This window comes from Lutra lutra, chromosome 10 (assembly GCF_902655055.1).
Source record: "Lutra lutra chromosome 10, mLutLut1.2, whole genome shotgun sequence".
In the NCBI taxonomy this organism is placed as follows: domain Eukaryota; kingdom Metazoa; phylum Chordata; class Mammalia; order Carnivora; family Mustelidae; genus Lutra; species Lutra lutra.
The window spans coordinates 1345974-1366335 of NC_062287.1; the positions used below are offsets into that span (position 1 = coordinate 1345974).

At 44.3% G+C, this 20362-nt stretch overlaps 1 protein-coding gene across 3 annotated transcripts in view; it reads left to right on the forward strand.

The window, feature by feature from the left end:
* DYNC2H1 (dynein cytoplasmic 2 heavy chain 1) overlaps window positions 1–20362 on the forward strand; it is a 292883-nt gene that overhangs the window by 80995 nt on the left and 191526 nt on the right. For all 3 annotated transcript variants that reach the window (XM_047692880.1, XM_047692881.1, XM_047692882.1), the window contains exons 53-59: window positions 3367–3448; window positions 5368–5522; window positions 6585–6722; window positions 14929–15042; window positions 15589–15749; window positions 16358–16481; window positions 17281–17402. In XM_047692880.1, the coding sequence (XP_047548836.1) occupies window positions 3367–3448; window positions 5368–5522; window positions 6585–6722; window positions 14929–15042; window positions 15589–15749; window positions 16358–16481; window positions 17281–17402 (896 nt within the window). The remainder of the gene's footprint in view (window positions 1–3366; window positions 3449–5367; window positions 5523–6584; window positions 6723–14928; window positions 15043–15588; window positions 15750–16357; window positions 16482–17280; window positions 17403–20362) is intronic.

Genomic DNA, 20362 nt, shown 5'->3' on the forward strand with positions numbered 1-20362 from the left:
GAGTTTACATGGTTCGGGGGGGATCGATGAGATGACAGCATGCCTGGTGATTTGGAGGGTCAGCAGGAAGCCCATTCAGCGGTTAGAGAGTGGTTCGGAGGGAGAGGGGTTGGAGATGAGGTCAGGGAAGGACGAGGTCAGCAGTCAGGACAGGGCTTGGGAGCCATTCTCAGGACGTTAGCTTTTCCTGGAAACCAGTAAGGGAGCCTTTGGAGGTTTTGACACGTTGTTCTAATGTCTTAATGGGATGACTTTGGCGTCTAGGTTGCAAATAGACTCTGGAAGGCCGGGGTTGAATTATCTACAAAGCTGCTGCAGTAATCCAGCAAGAGCGAGGGACAGTGCACATTAGGGACGGAGCGGAAGAGGCGCTGAGAAGGGGTTAGATTCGGAATACGTTTTCCTATAGAGACAACCGAAGTTGCTGGCAGACTGTACTAAGGTGTAAAAGGAGGGGAGGACCCAAGGATACTGCCAAGGATGCTGGCTTAAGCCCCTGGAAGGATGGAGTGACTGAGTGTAGAGAATGGGGAGAATGAGAAGAGCATTTTGATGGGAGGACATGAGGCTTCCAGTTGTAGACGTGTTCGTTACGCGATGTCAGACCTCCCAGCTGCAGCGCGGAGAAGGCGTCCGGATGCAGCAGTCCGGAGTGCGGGGGAAGGAAAGGTCAGGCGTCCAGGATAAAAAAGTGGGAATTGTCAGAGTAGAGGTGGTATTTTCTGTTATGAGAGTGAATGATATCCCCAAGGAATGAGCGTTGACTGCCAGGTGCAGAGAGCCCCGCACTGTGGTCTGGACTGGGCTCTTCTTCAACACGCTGAGGTTGACGCGAGGAGGCAGGAACAGCAAGGGCTACGGAGAAGGGGCTGCTGCGGGGAAGCAGGAGGGAAACCGCGGAGTGTGAAGACGAGCACACGCTGCATTTCGGGGGGGCGTGCGCAAACACCTGGGGCCTGGGAGCTGTTCCTGTCGCTGCGCGGAGGAGATGGGGAGGCTGATGAGGCAGCCTCATTTAGGAGCTGCCGCATTGGGGTGTGTTTCAGAAACAATGAGAAGGGCCTGGAGAAGAGTGAGTGTGGTCCCTTCTCGGGAGGCGTTTTGTTGTTAAGTGGAGGAGAGAAATGGGTCAGTAGGATGGGAGTGGGTGAAAATAATACTTGCTTTTTTAAGCTTCTGAGATGAGACGGACTGTCGCACGTTCCTGTGCTGCTGGGAGCGCTCACCGGGAGGCAGAAGCTTATGGAAGGCAGAAGCGTTGTAGAGCCATGTCCCTGCAGAGCGGGCAGTGTGCGGGTCTAGTGCACACGTGAGAGGACCGGGCACGGGCCTTTGCAGCGAAGAAGGCAGAGTCCGGGGCCCGGCTCCAGCAGGGGTGCCATCAGGAAGAGTTGGACAGTCTTCTGGTTGTTTCTGCTTTCTCAGTGAAAGGAAAGTGAGGAGTTGACAGAAAAGCCCAGGGAAGAGCTGGTGGCGTCCTGAAGGGAGGCAAGAAGGCCTGCAGGGCAGTCCGCACAAGCGACGGGGAGGCTGCGGAGAAGGGGGCGTGGGGGCCGGGTGGCCTAAGGGTTGGCGTGAGTCGGCCACCAGGCCAGTCAGCATAGCGTGTGTGTCCCTCAGTCACCTGCATGCTCACCGGTGCAGGCCTGCCGTGGGCGCTCGCTTGCCCTTGGCCCGCACTGGGGTCCGTTACTCGAGCGTGACCCCGCGCGCGAGGGCCGGGGACTTGCGAGCTCTGATAGGAAGATGGCGAATGAAAGCACGTTGACGCTCAGGCTCCTAGAGCGCGGGTCTGCTGGAGCGTGAGGGTTATTGACCTCACAAAGGGGCGGGCTGGGCCCACTGGGACACTTGCCAGTGAGACGGCGGAGTGTGTCCAGGGATTGTTAGTGACGTGGTCTCAGGGTCCGAGCCTTTGGGGTAAGGTGGGATTGGCCGAGGAGAAGGTGGTGGAGAAGTTGACAGGAGGACAGGACTTGAAGGAACGGAGAGGCGAGGGTGTGAATAGGAGCTACTCAGGCGCCATTCTTACCTCTGAGGGGGCATGGAGGTAGAGGGCAGTGTGGGCCAGTCCAGCTAGGAACGCTTTGCAGATGGGGGCGTTGTTTAGGGGTAGACCATGGTCTTGTCACCCAGCGTCACTGATGGAACTGTACGTAACTGACACGTGGACTGATGTGTGGAAATTGTACGTATGTAACGTGCGCAGCATGACATGTTGGTGTGCGAACGTCTTGTGAGACACTTCCACGGTCTGGCCGGTTGACAGAAGGACAGACTAGTTTAAAGAAAGCAAGTTTCCTACGAAAAAATTTCCATTGATTTGAAAGGATAAATTTAAAATATTCTCCCAGAGGCTCAAGGTTTTTGGCAAAATCAGTGAAGATGTTTGAGGAAAAAACTGTACTCTCCGGTCACGAACCATGGCGCTCTCAAATTCTTCGTCAGTTAAGGGCCTTTTTTGTGATGCTGCGTTTAGTCTGGGAGATCGAGGAAGTGAGGCTTTGACCCACACGCCTGGACACGCTGGGCTTCCTGTCACAGAAATGTCAGCGCTCTACTACTTCAGTTTTCTTCCCAGGAAACTGATAGCTTCTTTCTCTAAAACTTAAAAGAAATTTTTTTTAAGTTTTTTTATTTATTTGTTTGACAGAGACAGAGACAGCAAGAAAGAGAGAGCACAAGGGGGTGGGGCAGAGGGAGAAGCAGGCTCCCCACTTAGCAGGGAACCCCATGTGGGGCTCGATCCCAGGACCCTGGGATCATGACCTGAGCCAAAGGCAGATGCTTAACCCACTGAGCCACCCGGAAGCCCCTAGATTATCACACTTTCCATCATCACAATGATGTGTTTATGAAACTTGATCTTATCTGTGGTGGTGCGTCAAAATCTTAGCGGTAGCTTGACAACAGATAGTTTCTAGGATTATCAGTTATGAAATTGTTAATTACCAGTTGTGGAATTACTTTCTTCTAGTTTTTTCTTATTTAGAATCCTTACTATCCCCTTATGCCCTGATGCCAAATAAAGCTTTTTATTTTTCTTATTTTATGATTTTAAATAGCATTTGTGATTATTTCCTAATTCAGTCTAAACTGACTTCCTTCATTTCACATGGTCTAGTCATTTTCAAGTGAGGTGTTGTCAGTAATTTGCAATCAATTGGTGGTTGATGTGTGTCAAAATCTTGTCTAGGAAATAATATCTCTGAAGGTGCATATATTCATTATTTCTCTTAGTCTGGTAAGAAACCTAGAAGAAAAGCGTTTTTTTTTTTTTTTTTTTAATTTTTAATCTCAATACTGGGTTTATTTGAACTTTTTCATACTGAGATGAGTTTTGAAGAAATGCTCTTTCTGTTTTAGATACCTGAAATGTTGTTCAGTGAAACAGATGGTGAAGAAAAATATAGTGACCAAAAAAGGAAAGAAGAAAAAAAAACCTCAGGTAGTATTTTGATGAAACTGATTTGTGAAAGATTTGCCACTTTCTGATGTTACAGAGTCATTGAAGATTCACAGCGATGATGAATTTGAACAATGATAAACTAACATAAAGCTTTCTTTTAAAAAAAGGTTTATTTATTTATTTGAGAGAGTAGATGGGGAGGGGCAGAGGGAGAGAGGGAGAGAATCCCAAGCAGACTCCATACTGAGGGCAGAGCCCAACGCGGGGCTCCATCCCTGTCTCTGAGATCACGAACTGAGCAGAAACCGAGAGTCAGATGTTCAACAGACTGTGCCCCCAGGTGTCCCCTAACAGATTTCCTTTGATGAAAATGAAACTAAAACTATGTTTATAAACTCATGTTTATGTCATTTTATATGGGACCTAACTCATCATCTGTTGTTTACATTTAAGAAGTTAAACAATTACACTTTGCCCAGATGATTGGATGTGCTACTTGCTTGGGTGTCTTTGGCTGGAAGGCTAAACTTTTCTGTTAGTTTTCACTTTTCGCTGAGACAGGCCACAGCACCCAGCTCATACATGAAAAGGTTTATGGTGCTCTTTGAGTGTGGACGTCATATTTTCTTAGCTGTACTCTGATTAGTTTTGCCAGTTCCCAGTTCATTTTGAATGTAGTCTTTTTTAGTATCATAGCACATTCATTAATTTGCTTATCTAATGATCCAGTCACCAATTAGTTATTGAACTTGTTTTGCCTTAAGCACGGGGCTGGATACTAGAGGTGCCTTGGGAGCCCCCAGTGTAGTGGAGAGTAGCAGGAGTTGTGTTCTGTATCAGCGTAAACTCTGAAATCGTGAGGTGAGTGACGGTAGGAGGTGATATGGAGTGACCCTGAGAGTGAGGGGACGTACTGGCACATGTTACGGCAAATGGACGCGGCAGACGGGCAGTTTGGGGAAGACCGGCTAGGACGGACAAGGCTCTGAGAAACTCAGCAGCTGCTTTACGGGATCTGTGAACAGCCCGACAGCTGAGACGTGGACGTGTGAGTGGTAGAGTAAGAGATGAAGGGAGGGCAGGTGGCTCCGGGAATGACAGGCCTCCTGTGTCATGCTGAGGAATTCGGATTCTGACTTGTGGGTGATCTGAGGTCATGGAGAGATGTTAGCAGAGATGTAGCCAGAATCTTACTGTAGAAACACGAGTGTCTGTGTCCATCCTTTTCCTCAGTTACTGGAAACTAAGAGGGTGTAGGGAGAAACCGAGGGCAATCAGAGCCCTAGGCAAGGCCACTGCAGGAATCCAAGAGGAAGGAATGGACGGGGGGGTACCCAGCAGCGTTCTGAGGGGGGCCTGATGACCCGATGGCTGCAGCCATGAGGAAGGAGGACATGAGGACATTTCTCAGGGTTCTGGCTTAGAACAGCAATGAGAAGCTGTCTTTACTTACCAAGGCAGAGAATGCGAAAGAGCATGGATTGAGGCGATGAGAGGAAGCTAATGTGTTTAGTATCAGATATGTTGATCCTGTGTGAACTGAGTCTTCCTGTTTTGGTTGGAGGTCCTGTTTCGCCCTGTGTCAAACGACAGTGGATCCGTGTTCCTTCTTTGGTGTCTCTCTTCCACAAGCAGCTTTTGCCGCGTTTGCTTCTGGATTACATGTTCTGTTGTTCCAACTGACTGATGTGCTGTGACAACCCGTAGATCTCTCTTTCGTGCAGTGATAGAAGTGTTCAGAGGAGACACGTCACAGTGGACAGACAGCACTGATATTAAGTAACTCAAATACATAAGGAACATGGGAGCTGTGAACAGATGTACCTTTATGCAAAGATGATGCCTCGTATTTATAGTTCTGTAGATGGAAGTATCTGGTATGAAATAGAGTTGAGATGGTTTTCTCTCCTTTGTGACGGATCAAGTATATATCACATCATTTTGTTTTCTCTTTCCAGTTGATCCCGATTTTCTAAAGTCATTTTTATTAATCCATGAGTCTTGTAAAGCACACGGTGCGACACCGAGCCGGTATATGACCTTCCTGCGCGTGTACTCTGCCGTCAGTAGCAGCAAGATGAACGAACTGTTGAAAAGACAGCGTCACCTGCAGGTGCTGTACCGGCCACCTCCAGCCATTGGACTTTACAGTATCGGAGATCAGGCTTTAGAGTGACCTTTAAAATTAAATAATACCTTAGAATACTTTTGTCTGTCACTGAGTACTTTCTGAGCAGTTGCCTTTCTGCATTTCTGCAGTTACAGAGCTTCGACTTAAACGCTGGCTTCGGAAGTTGTCTGAGAGCATGTGCTCTCCAGAGTCCTCGTGTCTCTCTGTTAGTGTCGTAAACTAGGGTCCTTCCGAACTGACAGTCCTCTCACCCCTCTGCCTAATTCAGAGCAAGCCTCTAACTGTACTTCGGGAAGGTCATTCTTTTGCTTCAGTTCTCTGTGCTGCTGCGGGTAAACTACTTAAACTTGCTGACCTGCGACTTAATGGGGTCCGTTGGGTGTGAGTCGGTTAGATGAAGAGGTGGCAGGCTGCTGCCCTCCGTGCTGGGTGCTCGGTGCATGTTGGTTACGATGCTTTTTGCAGTTACTGTCTCCGAATCCTCTCACTTGTTAGGTGACCAACCGCTAACTCCTTTTGCAGAGGAGCGGGTATATTTTTCATGTTTCTTCTCTGGATGACTCATGGGTCGTGGGATGGGTGCTGTAACGGCCAGCCCAGGGTCCGAGGCCCACCCACGAGTAGGCCTTGAGTCCTTTTACGTACTCAGGGAGCCTGAGAAGTGGAGAAGCTTTGCTGAGTCTTTCCTTGCTTTCTGTTTTCTGTCTCAGCAGTTCAGTGGGGAAAACCCTGGTCCTGCAGCTCTCAAACATGTGTCGACTGGTCCGCTGTCCAGTGCCACTTAGAGCTGTTTGTCTTTTGTGCCTCAGCTTACTGGGCACGTGGCTGAATGAGTCATTGTCAGGAGCAGCGTGGACATCCCAAGCCCACTTGCTAACGTTTGTGTGCACACGTTTTCCCTGGATTCTTTCTTTCGGAAAGATTTCCTTGATTCTTTGTCACATATAAGAACATTCCATTGGATGTATATATCCCCCGTCTTTACCCGTTCATCGGGAGAAAGCGTGTAAAATCCCTTTCTTTATGCCACTCCGACTGCTGCAGGCTGGTGTGTCTAAGCTGAACGAAGCTAAAGCGCTTGTGGACGAGCTGAGCAGGCGAGCCGGGGGGCAGAGCGCGCTGCTGAGGACGAAGCAGGAGGAGGCGGACGCAGCCCTGCAGGAGATCACCGCGTCCATGCAGGTGGGCCGGCGGCCGGGGACGCGTGTCTGCTCACGGGGCTGGAAGACGTGTTCCGCGTCCGTGCCGAGTCCCACGGCCGGTGTTAAGGGCGTGAGCTGTGGCGGAAAAGCAGAGTATTTGCCCCTTAGTTTAAAGTCATAGCTGTGTCCTTCCCAATTCGCCATCTGCTGACCTACGCAAACCTCATAAACACAGAAACATTTCAAGTTGGTTTGAATTTGTCAGTAAGCGACTTTGCTTATCCTCCTCTAGTTAAGTCGCTATTAACTTTTATTATTTTATTTTCTTAAATTATCCCCTTAAGGCTTCAAAGGTTTTTTTCTCCTGCCTTTAATAATCTCAAGATTTACAAAATAAGTCTTTATTCATTTTACTTACACTTTCATGATATTTTAGTATTTTGATTCTCTCCACTTTTTGCCACTGCCTTTCCTTTGTCGAACCCTTCAGGGGAGATTTCTTTGTCCGTCTTCTCCGCGCGGGTGCCGCGTCCGCGTGCCCTCCCCGGCTGCTGTGGCCACGCCTCTGTGCTGACCGCCACCTCATCCGCCTCCCTCATCCTCAGCCCTCCCGTCTCATCTGGGCTGCAGACTCACATCCCCAGTCATCTGCTGGGCATGTCTTCTTAGGGGTCTGTGAGCATCGTGGCCGGGTCACATTCTGTGGTGTCTGTGTTATATCCCCGTCTCCTTTATCCGATCATCCGCTGATGGATGTTTGGGCTGCTTCTGTAGTCTGGCTCTTGTAGATAATGCTGCTGTAACATCAGGGTGCCTGTATCCCTCTGAATTAGTGTTTTCATCTTCTTCAGGTAAATACTCAGTAGTGCGATTGCTGGGTCATAGGTAGCTCTATTTTTAACTTTTTGAGGAACCTCCATGCTGTTTCCCAGAGGGGCTACACCAGCTTGCGTTCCCAACAGCAGTGTAGGAGGTTCCCCTTTCTCCATATCCTTGCCAGCACTGCTGTTCCCTGTGTTGTCGGCAACATAGCTAATTGTTGAAGACAGAACTTCCAGATTATATCAGACTTATGTTCTCTCAGTCCTTCCTTTCATGAATCACTCAGTTCTGTAAGTTTACCTCCTTGATTACGTCTCAGATATGTTTCTCCATCTTCATGTCGGTGACTGTTAACCTTACTGCAAGTCTAATGCCTCTTTTATTTAAATTAACTTCAATATTTACTAGACTAACATAAATCTCAATAAATGAAGTGGCACAGAAACTCACAAAATAGTAAGTTTGGAAGGTTATGATTTAAAGACTTACTATTGAGGGGTGCCTGGGTGGCTCAGTGGGTTAAAGCCTCTGCCTTCGGCTCAGGTCATGATCTCAGGGTCCTGAGATTGAGCCCCACGTCAGGCTCCCAGCTCATAGGGAGTCTGCCTGTCCTCCTCCCTCTGCTGCTCCCCCTGCTTGTGCTTTCTGTCATGCTTGCTCGCTCGCTCTAAATAAATAAATAAAATATTAAAAAAAGGAGACTTATTCTTTTTTTTAAATTTTTTTAATTTTTTTCAGCATAACAGTATTCATTATTTTTGCACCACACCCAGTGCTCCATGCAATCCGTGCCCTCTACAATACCCACCACCTGGCGCCCCCAACCTCCCACCCCCCACCCCTTCAAAATTCTCAGATCGTTTTTCAGAGTCCATAGTCTCTCATGGTTCACCTCCCCTTCCAATTTCCCTCAACTCCCTTTTCCTCTCCAACTCCCCTTGTCCTCCATGCTATTTGTTATGCTCCACAAATAAGTGAAACCATATAATAATTGACTCTCTCTGCTTGACTTATTTCACTCAGCATAATCTCTTCCAGTCCCGTCCATGTTGCTACAAAACTTGGGGATTCATCCTTTCTTTCTTTCTTTTTTTTTTTTTTTACAGCTTTATAAACATATATTTTTATCCCCAGGGGTACAGGTCTGCGAATCGCCAGGTTTACACACTTCACAACACTCACCATAGCACATACCCTCCCCGATATCCATAACCCCACCCCCTCTCCCAACACCCTCCCCCCATCAACCCTCAGTTTGTTTTGTGAGATTAAGAGTCACTTATGGTTTGTCTCCCTCCCAATCCCATCTTGTTTCATTTACTCTTCTCCTACCCCCTCGACCCCCCCATGTTGCATCTCCTCTCCCTCATATCAGGGAGATCATATGATAGTTGTCTTTCTCTGATTGACTTATTTCGCTAAGCATGATACCCTCTAGTTCCATCCACGTCGTCGCAAATGGCAAGATTTCATTTCTTTTGATGGCTGCATAGTATTCCATTGTGTATATATACCACATCTTCTTTATCCATTCGTCTGTTGATGGACATCTAGGTTCTTTCCATAGTTTGGCTATTGTAGACATTGCTGCTATAAACATTCGGGTGCACGTGCCCCTTCGGATCACTATGTTTGTATCTTTAGGGTAAATACCCAGCAGTGCAATTGCAGGGTCATAGGGTAGTTCTATTTTCAACATTTTGAGGAACCTCCATGCTGTTTTCCAGAGTGGTTGCACCAGCTTGCATTCCCACCAACAGTGTAGGAGGGTTCCCCTTTCTCCGCATCCTCGCCAGCATCTGTCATTTCCTGACTTGTTAATTTTAGCCATTCTGACTGGTGTGAGGTGATATCTCATGGTGGTTTTGATTTGTATTTCCCTGATGCCGAGTGATATGGAGCACTTTTTCATGTGTCTGTTGGCCATCTGGATGTCTTCTTTGCAGAAATGTCTGTTCATGTCCTCTGCCCATTTCTTGATTGGATTATTTGTTCTTTGGGTGTTGAGTTTGCTAAGTTCTTTATAGATTTTGGACACTAGCCCTTTATCTGATATGTCGTTTGCAAATATCTTCTCCCATTCTGTCAGTTGTCTTTTGGTTTTGTTGACCGTTTCCTTTGTTGTGCAAAAGCTTTTGATCTTGATAAAATCCCAAAAGTTCATTTTTGCCCTTGCTTCCCTTGCCTTTGGTGATGTTCCTAGGAAGATGTTGCTGCGGCTGACGTCGAAGTGGTTGCTGCCTGTGTTTTCCTCGAGGATTTTGATGGATTCCTTTCTCACATTGAGATCCTTTATCCATTTTGAGTCTATTTTCGTGTGTGGTGTAAGGAAATGATCCAATTTCATTTTTCTGCATGTGGCTGTCCAATTTTCCCAACACCATTTATTGAAGAGGCTGTCTTTGTTCCATTGGACATTCTTTCCTGCTTTGTCGAAGATGAGTTGACCATAGAGTTGAGGGTCCATTTCTGGGCTCTCTATTCTGTTCCATTGATCTATGTGTCTGTTTTTGTGCCAGTACCATGCTGTCTTGATGATGACAGCTTTGTAATAGAGCTTGAAGTCCGGAATTGTGATGCCACCAACTTTGGCTTTCTTTTTCAATATTCCTTTGGCTATTCGAGGTCTTTTCTGGTTCCATATAAATTTTAGGATGATTTGTTCCATTTCTTTGAAAAAAATGGATGGTACTTTGATAGGAATTGCATTAAATGTGTAGATTGCTTTAGGTAGCAGAGACATTTTCACAATATTTATTCTTCCAATCCAGGAGCATGGAACATTTTTCCATTTCTTTGTGTCTTCCTCAATTTCTTTCATGAGTACTTTATAGTTTTCTGAGTATAGATTCTTAGTCTCTTTGGTTAGGTTTATTCCTAGGTATCTTATAGTTTTGGGTGCAATTGTAAATGGGATGGACTCCTTAATTTCTCTTTCTTCTGTCTTGTTGTTGGTGTAGAGAAGTGCAACTGATATCTGTGCATTGATTTTATATCCTGACACTTTACTGAATTCCTGTACAAGTTCTAGCAGTTTTGGAGTGGAGTCTTTTGGGTTTTCCACATAGAGTATCATATCATCTGCGAAGAGTGATAGTTTGACTTCTTCGTTGCCGATTTGGATGCCTTTAATTTCCTTTTGTTGTCTGATTGCTGAGGCTAGGACTTCTAGTACTATGTTGAATAGCAGTGGTGATAACGGACATCCCTGCCGTGTTCCTGACCTTAGCGGAAAAGCTTTCAGTTTTTCTCCATTGAGAATGATATTTGCGGTGGGTTTTTCATAGATGGCTTTGATAATATTGAGGTATGTGCCGTCTATCCCTACACTTTGAAGAGTTTTGATCAGGAAGGGATGCTGTACTTTGTCAAATGCTTTTTCAGCATCTATGGAGAGTATCATATGGTTCTTGTTCTTTCTTTTATTAATGTGTTGTATCACATTGATTGATTTGCGGATGTTGAACCAGCCTTGCAGCCCTGGAATAAATCCCACTTGGTCGTGGTGAATAATCCTTTTAACGTACTGTTGAATCCTATTGGCTAGTATTTTGGCGAGAATTTTTGCATCTGTGTTCATCAAGGATATTGGTCTGTAGTTCTCTTTTTTGTTGGGATCCTTGTCTGGTTTGGGGATCAAGGTGATGCTGGCCTCATAAAATGAGTTTGGAAGTTTTCCTTCTATTGCTATTTTTTGGAACAGTTTCAGGAGAATAGGAATTAGTTCTTCTTTAAATGTTTGGTAGAATTCCCCCGGGAAGCCGTCTGGCCCTGGGCTTTGGTTTGTTTGGAGATTTTTGATGACTGTTTCAATCTCCTTACTGGTTATGGGTCTGTTCAGGCTTTCTATTTCTTCCTGGTTCAGTTGTGGTAGTTTATATGTCTCTAGGAATGCATCCATTTCTTCCAGATTGTCAAATTTGTTTGCGTAGAGTTGCTCATAGTATGTTCTTATAATTGTCTGTGTTTCTTTGGTGTTCGTTGTGATCTCTCCTCTTTCATTCATGATTTTATTTATTTGGGTCCTTTCTCTTTTCTTTTTGATAAGTCTGGCCAGGGGTTTATCAATCTTATTGATTCTTTCAAAGAACCAGCTCCTAGTTTCGTTGATTTGTTCTATTGTTTTTTTGGTTTCTATTTCATTGATTTCTGCTCTGATCTTTATGATTTCTCTTCTCCTGCTGGGTTTAGGGTTTCTTTCTTGTCCTTTCTCCAGCTCCTTTAGGTGTAGGGTTAGGTTGTGTACCTGAGACCTTTCTTGTTTCTTGAGAAAGGCTTGTACCGCTATATATTTTCCTCTCAGGACTGCCTTTGTTGTGAGGAGACTTATTCTTGAGCTACAGTTATCTAGGCTGTGTGATACTGGTGTCATGATAGTCAAACAAATCATTAGAACGTTAGGAAGTTCAGAAATAAACTAACATGCATTTTATTGATTTTATTCAAGATGCCAATTAAATGGGGAAAAGATAGTCTTTTTAAAAAATGGTATTTGAATATCCGCGTAGGGAAAAATAAACAAAACCTTTACCTTAAACTTGAACAAAAATTAACTGAATATGGGTCATAAATCTAAATGTACAGCATAAAATTAAAAACTTTGGAAGAAAACAGGAGAAATGTTTATGATGCTGGGTGAGACAAAGAGTTTCTAGATGGGACACCAAAATAGGAGAAGAAAAAAGTTGATGAAATTGGACCCTGTTGAAATTAAAAACTTCTCTGTGAAATATGTTCTGAAGAAAATTAAAAAGCAAGTCACAGACTGGGAGAAATTTACAAAACAAAAATCTGATAAATGACTTGCATCCAGAATATACAGAAACCATTAGAACACAACAATAAAACAAAAAGTCTAATTTAAAAAAGGGCAACAGATTTGAAGGTGCCTGTGGGATAGAGGACATAGGATGGGTCAGTAAGTGCCCGAAGAGATGCTCGACATGGTCAGTCATCCAGAAGCGTGATCCCTTCTTTCCAGACATTGAAAGTGCTGCTCCGCTTCCTTCCAGCTTCTGTTGTCGCGATGGAAACGCTCCAAGTTCTGTTTTGTTCTGGTGCTTTGCAGGTCATCGTTTTCTTTTTTCTGTCTTGAGACTTTGTGGAAGTCATTGTTTTGAAGGTGACGTGATCTGCCGTGGCTTAGGTTTACTTCTGTTCACTGTGTCGGACACCGTGTGGCTTCTCCCCCGGGATGCTTCCCTCCCCGTTCCAGGAAGGCTCCGTGCCACATGCGGTCGGGACTTCCCTCCCTCCATGTCTCTGTCTTCCCTCTCTAGGATGCTTAGTACTTGGACTGTAGGCTTCCCCTTCTGCTTCTCTAATGTTCCTATGCTTCCTCAACTTTGTCCTTCTCTTTTTGCTCTACTTCCTTTAAAAATTGCCCCTTTTTAAATTCTCCTCTTGGGTTTTTCATTCCTGCTATGATGGTATCTCTCAGGAGGGTCATTAGCTTCTCCCGTCCCTTTTTGTTGGTCTCTCTCATTGTTGCATCATCGCCACTTAGGCCTTGGGGGATACTTGCTGAGATCATCTGTTTCCCAGCTGTATTTTCTTTGGTATTTTTCATACTTGATTGTTTTATTCTTATTCACAAGAGAAGCTTTCTTTGTAAGTTTGGTCATCTTCACTGGAGATCTGAGGGTTCTTGGGGACTGTGAGCTTTACAGGAGGGTTGTCTAGACTGACTGAAATGACAGAATCAGGATTTCCCCTGATATGCCTGAAGAGTTCCATTGGCATCTGGGAAACTCCCCAAAGTGGCAACATTTCCAGATACGTGATGGTTACGCGCGCACACAGCGTTTCTAGGATTTTATTGAGTACCTGACCTGGTCAGCAATGTATAGAAAGTCAAGTGTAATTTTCCTGCTATAAAACTTGAGAACCACTTTTTCCTCAAGGTATTTTGGGAACAATATAAATATTTATGTAAAGCAGCCAACCATTTTTACTATTAAAAATACCTGTCACATACTTACCTCTGGAGTAATTTGAGATAGGAAACTCGCGAGGGCTGTGGGAAGGGTGACGTTGTCTATGAAAGGAGGCCGTTAGGCAGTGCGTGCGCTCAGTGGGCCGTGGTCTCACGGGGATGGCTGGGCCGCTCCCTGGTCTGGCCGCTTGCAGACGGGTTTTCTATGACTCTAACTAGTGGTATTGCCTAGCTGAGACGCAGGAGAGTGGCCGTGTATCTTGTAAGTTAGCAATTTTGCTTAGTTATAAAAAGCAGACATTTTGGTTCATCATTTTATTTCAAAGTCCAGTCTGGAGAGACAGCTAATTGTGAAACCGTGTGAACTTCCAAAGCTTGCAGCTCCGGGTTTGTGACATAAGGAAAGTAAAATTCAATACCATGAAATCTTGAGGAGGGGTAACTTCCAGTTGGTGGAGCAGGTCAATAAAAGAAGCAGCACGTGAGCTGGGCCCTTGAGGGTGTGTCTGTGCGGTGGAGAACGGGAGCGCCCTCCTGAGGGCGCTGGTGGGGACTGGAAGGTGGGCGGCCGAGCACCGATGGGCTTGCTGGGCAAGGCGGCTGACGGGGAGACTGCGGAGGGGCGGGCCGGGGCCCTGATTCTTGACTTTGGCTCCAGATTGGAACCACCTGGTACGTCTTTAAATATTTCTGGGCCCTCACTGCACCCAGATGAAGTATTTCAATGTATTTGGCAACAGAGCACCAGGGGTGGTGTTTAAGCTCCCCGAGTGATTAGAGTGTGGCTGAGAACCGTTGCGACGGCTCTTGAACGATTCTTCACAAATTTCCTCTCTGGTTTTTCAGTAAGCATCGACAAACCAGATGGAATCAGGCACAGTCATCATCTTTACATACGCGGGATTCTGGATGTTTGCACGGCCAAAAACTTCACGTGGCACCAGTATATAATTTAGTGTTGGACTCTGTACTGGTGTTTGTTGATTTATTTACCATCGTATTATTTGTCACAATTTCAACTTTTGTCTACAGTAAAGTATAGAAACACAAAGTTCTAATATCCTCTAGTCTCTAAGAATTGTTACTCTTTTGCTGTTAGAATTATAGAAGATTTTATTTTTAAATTTTTCGTGTTTGAGATGAGCATAGTAGTACTAACATCTGGATCACTCATTGCAAGTGTTACATGTGTCTTATAATTTTCTCAGTTCTGCAATTCTGAGTTGCTTGATTTTTATATAATAAGCATTTATTGCTTTGGTCTTCAGAAAAATCAACAACAAATAAAGTGTTGAAACTTCCTGATAATAAACATATAGTAAATTATAGCATTCGTTTCCCAGGCATCTTAGAAACTCTCACGTCAATTAACATTAGAAAAATATTTAATAGAAAATGTTATTTTAAGATAACTTATATTTTTGATATAATGCTTTAAAATACTGAATGCATGAAAATTAATCGGAATGCCATTTAAATATTCCCATAGGATGCTAGTGAGCAAAAGACAGAGCTTGAAAGACTGAAGCACAAAATTGCCGAAGAAGTTGTTAAAATTGAAGAAAGAAAAAACAAAATTGACGATGAATTAAAAGAAGTGCAGGTGAGCTACAGTGGATGTGTGGTTGGAGCCGGGTCTGACTCCGGACTGTGTCTAGGAGTCCTAGCGGCGTTAGCGGCCTGGCCTAGCTATCAACCAGGAGAAGAGAGTTTTCACAGAGGAGAAGTTGCGGGGAGGTCTGCGGGGAGAAGAAAGGTCATCAGAGACTATCTGTATCTTCTGTGAACCGTGGTGTTCGTCTAGGAGAAAAATGTGCTGTAGGGGAATTAAGTCAAACTCTTAGTTAGGCCCCTTTTTTGGTCTCACTAAGTTATCAGCCGCTGGTTGTAGAATGTAAGGAGCTTCTTGAAAATGGCAAATTGTCTCAGAACAAATTGGATTTTTCTAAATTAAACTCCTACAGTCATGGTGGCAAGAATGTGAAGATTTTGTATTTTGTGTGTTTCAAGGCATTTTGATATTTGAAGAGAAAGGGTATTAGTAAGTCGAGTTGTTTTTAATAAAATGACAAATATGCAATAACTTCTAGAGTTAGTGACTTTTACATATATATTTTTTGAAAATAAAAAATGGTCTTTGTCTTTTTAGCCTCTAGTCAATGAAGCTAAACTTGCAGTTGGAAACATTAAGCCAGAGTCTCTTTCAGAAATTCGCTCACTGCGCATGCCGCCCGATGTCATCAGAGATATTCTGGAGGGTGTTTTAAGGTTGATGGGTATCTTTGACACGTCTTGGGTGAGCATGAAAAGGTAAGTTTTTGAATTTGTAAAAAATGTTATTTCGTCAATGAAATACACATTGATTGGTTGATTCATTTATTTAGATTTTATTTTTAAGTCATCTCTACAATGCACAGGGGGCTCGAGCCCACAATCCCCGGATTAGCAGTCTCGTGCTGTACTGACTGAGCCAGCCCGGTGCCCCTTGTTCATATTTTTAAGTATTTCTTATATTGTTTCTCGAGCTGTGCCTCATTAATTCCCTAGTTCCACACTTGGCTATAATATTTCAAGATACTGCATGTGATCCTCTGCCAAGATCTACATTTTCCTTTCTCCAGAATAAGTGACGTGAGTGTCCACAGAGGCAGAAAGGAATGCCTGAGATCCTGAAGAACATCTCAGTAAGCGCGGTCATTTCTTTGGCCGGCACGCAGCACAGAGCACTGTGTCGCCTGTGATTTACTGAGGGGGAGAGCATCGTCCCTGTTCTCAGATCTTGGACTCTTGGCAGAGTCAGACCAGGGCGGAAGGAGTGAGGGCAGGGGCCCCATAAATAAGCCAGGACTTGAATCGATGTTCCTGTCAGAAATGGCAGACTTTGTGTAGCCTCATTTGAAGTAATGTTTTGATTTTAGTTTCCTTGCAAAAAGAGGTGTAAGAGAAGACATAGCAACTTTTGATGCACGAAATATTCCAAAGGAAATAAGAGAGAGCGTTGAAGAACTTCTTTATAAAAATAAGGGATCTTTTGATTCAAAGGTAATTTTTAACAGTTGTGCTATCTGTTCGCTTCCCACACTGCGTGATGTTCTGCTTGTTGAAATGTGATGACTTTTCATTACTGATTATTTACCCTGTCTAAAAATTAAAAGTGGAAAAAAAAGATAAGCTGTAGAGATTCTGTGTCAGAAGGCTTGACTGCAGATAGGGGGCAGGACTCCGGGCAGGGTCTGGTTAGTGTCCTATGTGCTGTTGAACCTTCCGACCTGCTGGAAGTCCTCTGTCATGTCTTAACTTCTAACTTGCCTGGTCTGCTTCTCTTTCTTCCTTCCTGCGTACTTGTCGTATAATGACAGATAACCTGCCCTACGGTACTTGTATCTCATTTTAGTGAATAGTTTGAATTCCAGGATTCTGGTATTTTTTTTTTTAGACCTTTTATTCAAAGTGTCACGTGTAGCATCTCTGGTAACCTGGTTTCAGAGTGCTTTTATCCAGTAAAGATGTGTCCCGGGGCCAGAAGACGAAGAACTGATGCTTGGTCATTGTTGTGGACAGACATCTGTTCATTACAAACGTAGCTAACGGAGTGCTGGTGTTGATAAAATATCATTATGTTAAATATCTATGTGGTTCAAAAACATTCATTTTTGAAGCAGAAGTTCAAAGTTATCTTAATGAAAATAATAATTCACGTTATTGTTATTTTAACTGTCAACCAAAAACTTCATTGGGGGGGGATAAATTATTAAATGCTTAAGTAAAATAGACTAGAATCACCTTTGCTTTTATTTGAAATGACGTTAGGGTGCTGGCTAACTTGTGCTGCCTTTTCCAGAATGCGAAGCGAGCCAGCACGGCGGCCGCCCCTCTGGCCGCGTGGGTTAAAGCCAACGTGCAGTACTCCCACGTCCTGGAGCGCATCCGGCCGCTGGAGGCCGAGCAGGCGGGGCTTGAATCGTGAGTGAGAGCCGGTGGAAAGGAGTCCAACTGTTGCTTATTTGCAACCACTTAATGACTTAATTATTGTGGCTTATGTTTTATGTCTTGTTTATATCTTTTTTTTTTTTTTTTAAGATTTTATTTATTTGAGAGAGAGACAGTGAGAGCATGAGAGGGGAGAACGTCAGAGGGAGAAGCAGACTCTCCAAGGAGCAGGGAGCCTGATGTGGGACTCAATCCCAGGACTCTGGGATCATGACCTGAGCTGAAGGCAGTCGCTTAACCAACCTAGCCACCCAGGCGCCCCTATGTCTTGTTTATATCTAAAAAGACAGCTGACAACATCAAAACATGGAACGTGAATCAGTTAGATAAAATTAAATGTCAGACCGGGGCGCCTGGGTGGCTCAGTGGGTTAAGCCGCTGCCTTCGGCTCAGGTCATGATCTCGGGGTCCTGGGATCGAGTCCCACATCGGGCTCTCTGCTCGGCAAGAAGCCTGCTTCCCTCTCTCTCTCTCTCTCTGCCTTCCCCTCCGTCTACTTGTGATCTCTCTCTGTCAAATAAATAAATAAAATCTTAAAAAAAAAAAAATTAAATGTCAGACCAAAAGAAAAAGCAATTAAAAGAAGGTAGAGAGCAGAACCAACTCATTTTTCTCCTCTACCATTATTATGTTGTTGGGAGGATAATTGGTGCAAGTTCTTTTACAGAGAGCTGACATTCTGTGAACAAATACTGCTATGGTACAAAAAGTAGGTTTTGGAAAGTTAGGGCTCTTCGATTTGTCTTCTCTTTCCAAGTTCGAGGAAATGTGTTATATATATTTCACAAAACATGGTCTGGGTGGGTAGGGGGACAGTTTTACATTTACTTTGGGGCTCACTGCTTTAACTGGTGGTGTTACCTAAGTCAGCATTGGTTCTAGTGCAGATCGAGAGGCAAGTTATGTTCTCGACTGATCTACATGTGACCTCATTTCCTCCTACCCTGGACGAGGAGGTTGTTAGCCACCCGAACTTCTTTTTCTCAGTATACTTAATGTGAAGTATAGGTGGGTTATATATATATGCGGGTTATATATATGTGTGGTGTATATTTGTGTGTGTGTGTGTGTGTGTGTGTGTATGTGTGTGTGTGTATGGGTTAATTCATCACATATTTTTGTGTAATGGATAATGTCAGGTGTTAGCCTTATTTAGAGTAAGTATTTTTCACACCTGAGACATACCGTATTTTAGGGGTATGTTTCCTTTCTTTCTTTTTTTTTTTATTAATCACTTTTTAAAATTTATTTTCAGCATAACAGTATTCATTGTTTTTGTACCACACCCAGTGCTCCATGCAATCCGTGCCCTCTCCAATATCCACCACCTGGTTCCCCCAACCTCCCACCCCCCCACCTCTTCAAACCCTTCAGATTGTTTTTCAGAGTCCATAGTCTCTCATGGTTCACCTCCCCTTCCAATTTCCCCCAACTCCCTTCTCCTAACTCCCCATGTCCTCCATGCTATTTCTTATGCTCCACAAATCAGTGAAACCATATGATAATTGACTCTCTCTGCTTGACGTATTTCACTCAGCATCATCTCTTCCAGTCCCGTCCATGTTGCTACAAAAGTTGGGTATTCATCCTTTCTGATGGAGGCATAATACTCCATAGTGTATATGGACCACATCTTCCTTATCCATTTGTCCGTTGAAGGGCATTTTGTTTCTTTCCACTGTTTGGTGACCATGGCCATTGCTGCTATAAACATTAGGGTACAGATGAGCCTCCTTTTCACTACATCTGTATCTTTGGGGTAAATACCCAGTAGTGCAATTGCAGGGTCATAGGGAAGCTCTATTTTTAATTTCTTGAGGAATCTCCACACTGTTCTCCAAAGTGGCTGCACCAACTTGCATGCCCACCAACAGTGTAAGAGGGTTCCCCTTTCTCCACATCCTCTCCAACACATGTTGTTTCCTGTCTTGCTAATTTTGGCCATTCTAAGTGGTGTAAGGTGGTATCTCAATGTGGTTTTAATTTGAATCTCCCTGATAGCTAGTGATGATGAACATTTTTTCATGTGTCTGATAGCCATTTGTATGTCTTCATTGGAGAAGTGTCTGTTCATATCTTCTGCCCATTTTTTGATATGATTATCTGTTTCGTGTGTGTTGAGTTTGAGGAGTTCTTTATAGATCCTGGATATCAACCTTTTGTCTGTACTGTCATTTGCAAATATCTTCTCCCATTCCGTGGGTTGCCTCTTTGTTTTACTGACTGTTTCCTTTGCTGTGCAGAAGCTTTTGATCTTGATGAAGTCCCAAAAGTTCATCTTCGCTTTTGTTTCCTTTGCCTGTGGAGACATATCTTGAAAGAAGTTGCTGTGGCTGATATCGAAGAGATTACTGCCTATGTTCTCCTCTAGGATTCTGATGGATTCCTGTCTCACGTTGAGGTCTTTTATCCATTTTGAGTTTATCTTTGTGTACGGTGTAAGAGAATGGTCGAGTTTCATTCTTCTACATATAGCTGCCCAGTTTTCCCAGCACCATTTATTGAAGAGACTGGCTTTTTTCCACTATATGTTTCCTTTCTTGCACATCTTTTTGTTTTTCTTAATTTCTTACTTGTTAAAGTTGACTATGATTTGTGTGGACGTATCACATATTTATCCACAGCCTTAAAATGGACGCTCACCCACATTCAGGACCTCTGTGTGGTATGTGTTCTTCCTTACTGTTCTCCCCCTGGAGCCTCCTGTCCTGCTCCGCGTGGGCCTGTCCCCCAGGCCTGCGACTCACAGCTGCTGTCTTGACGCTTCTCTTCACCAAGGTTCCTGCGACTTTCCCTTCCTCCCGTTTCTGATTGTGTTCTTTTGTTTCGGGTCCTACTCTTTCTTAGGTTAGTCCTTCATTTTTCTGGAACACATCCTCCACAGGAGAAAGGGTATGTAGGTCAAAAAACGTTGTGACGTCTTGCCCATCTGA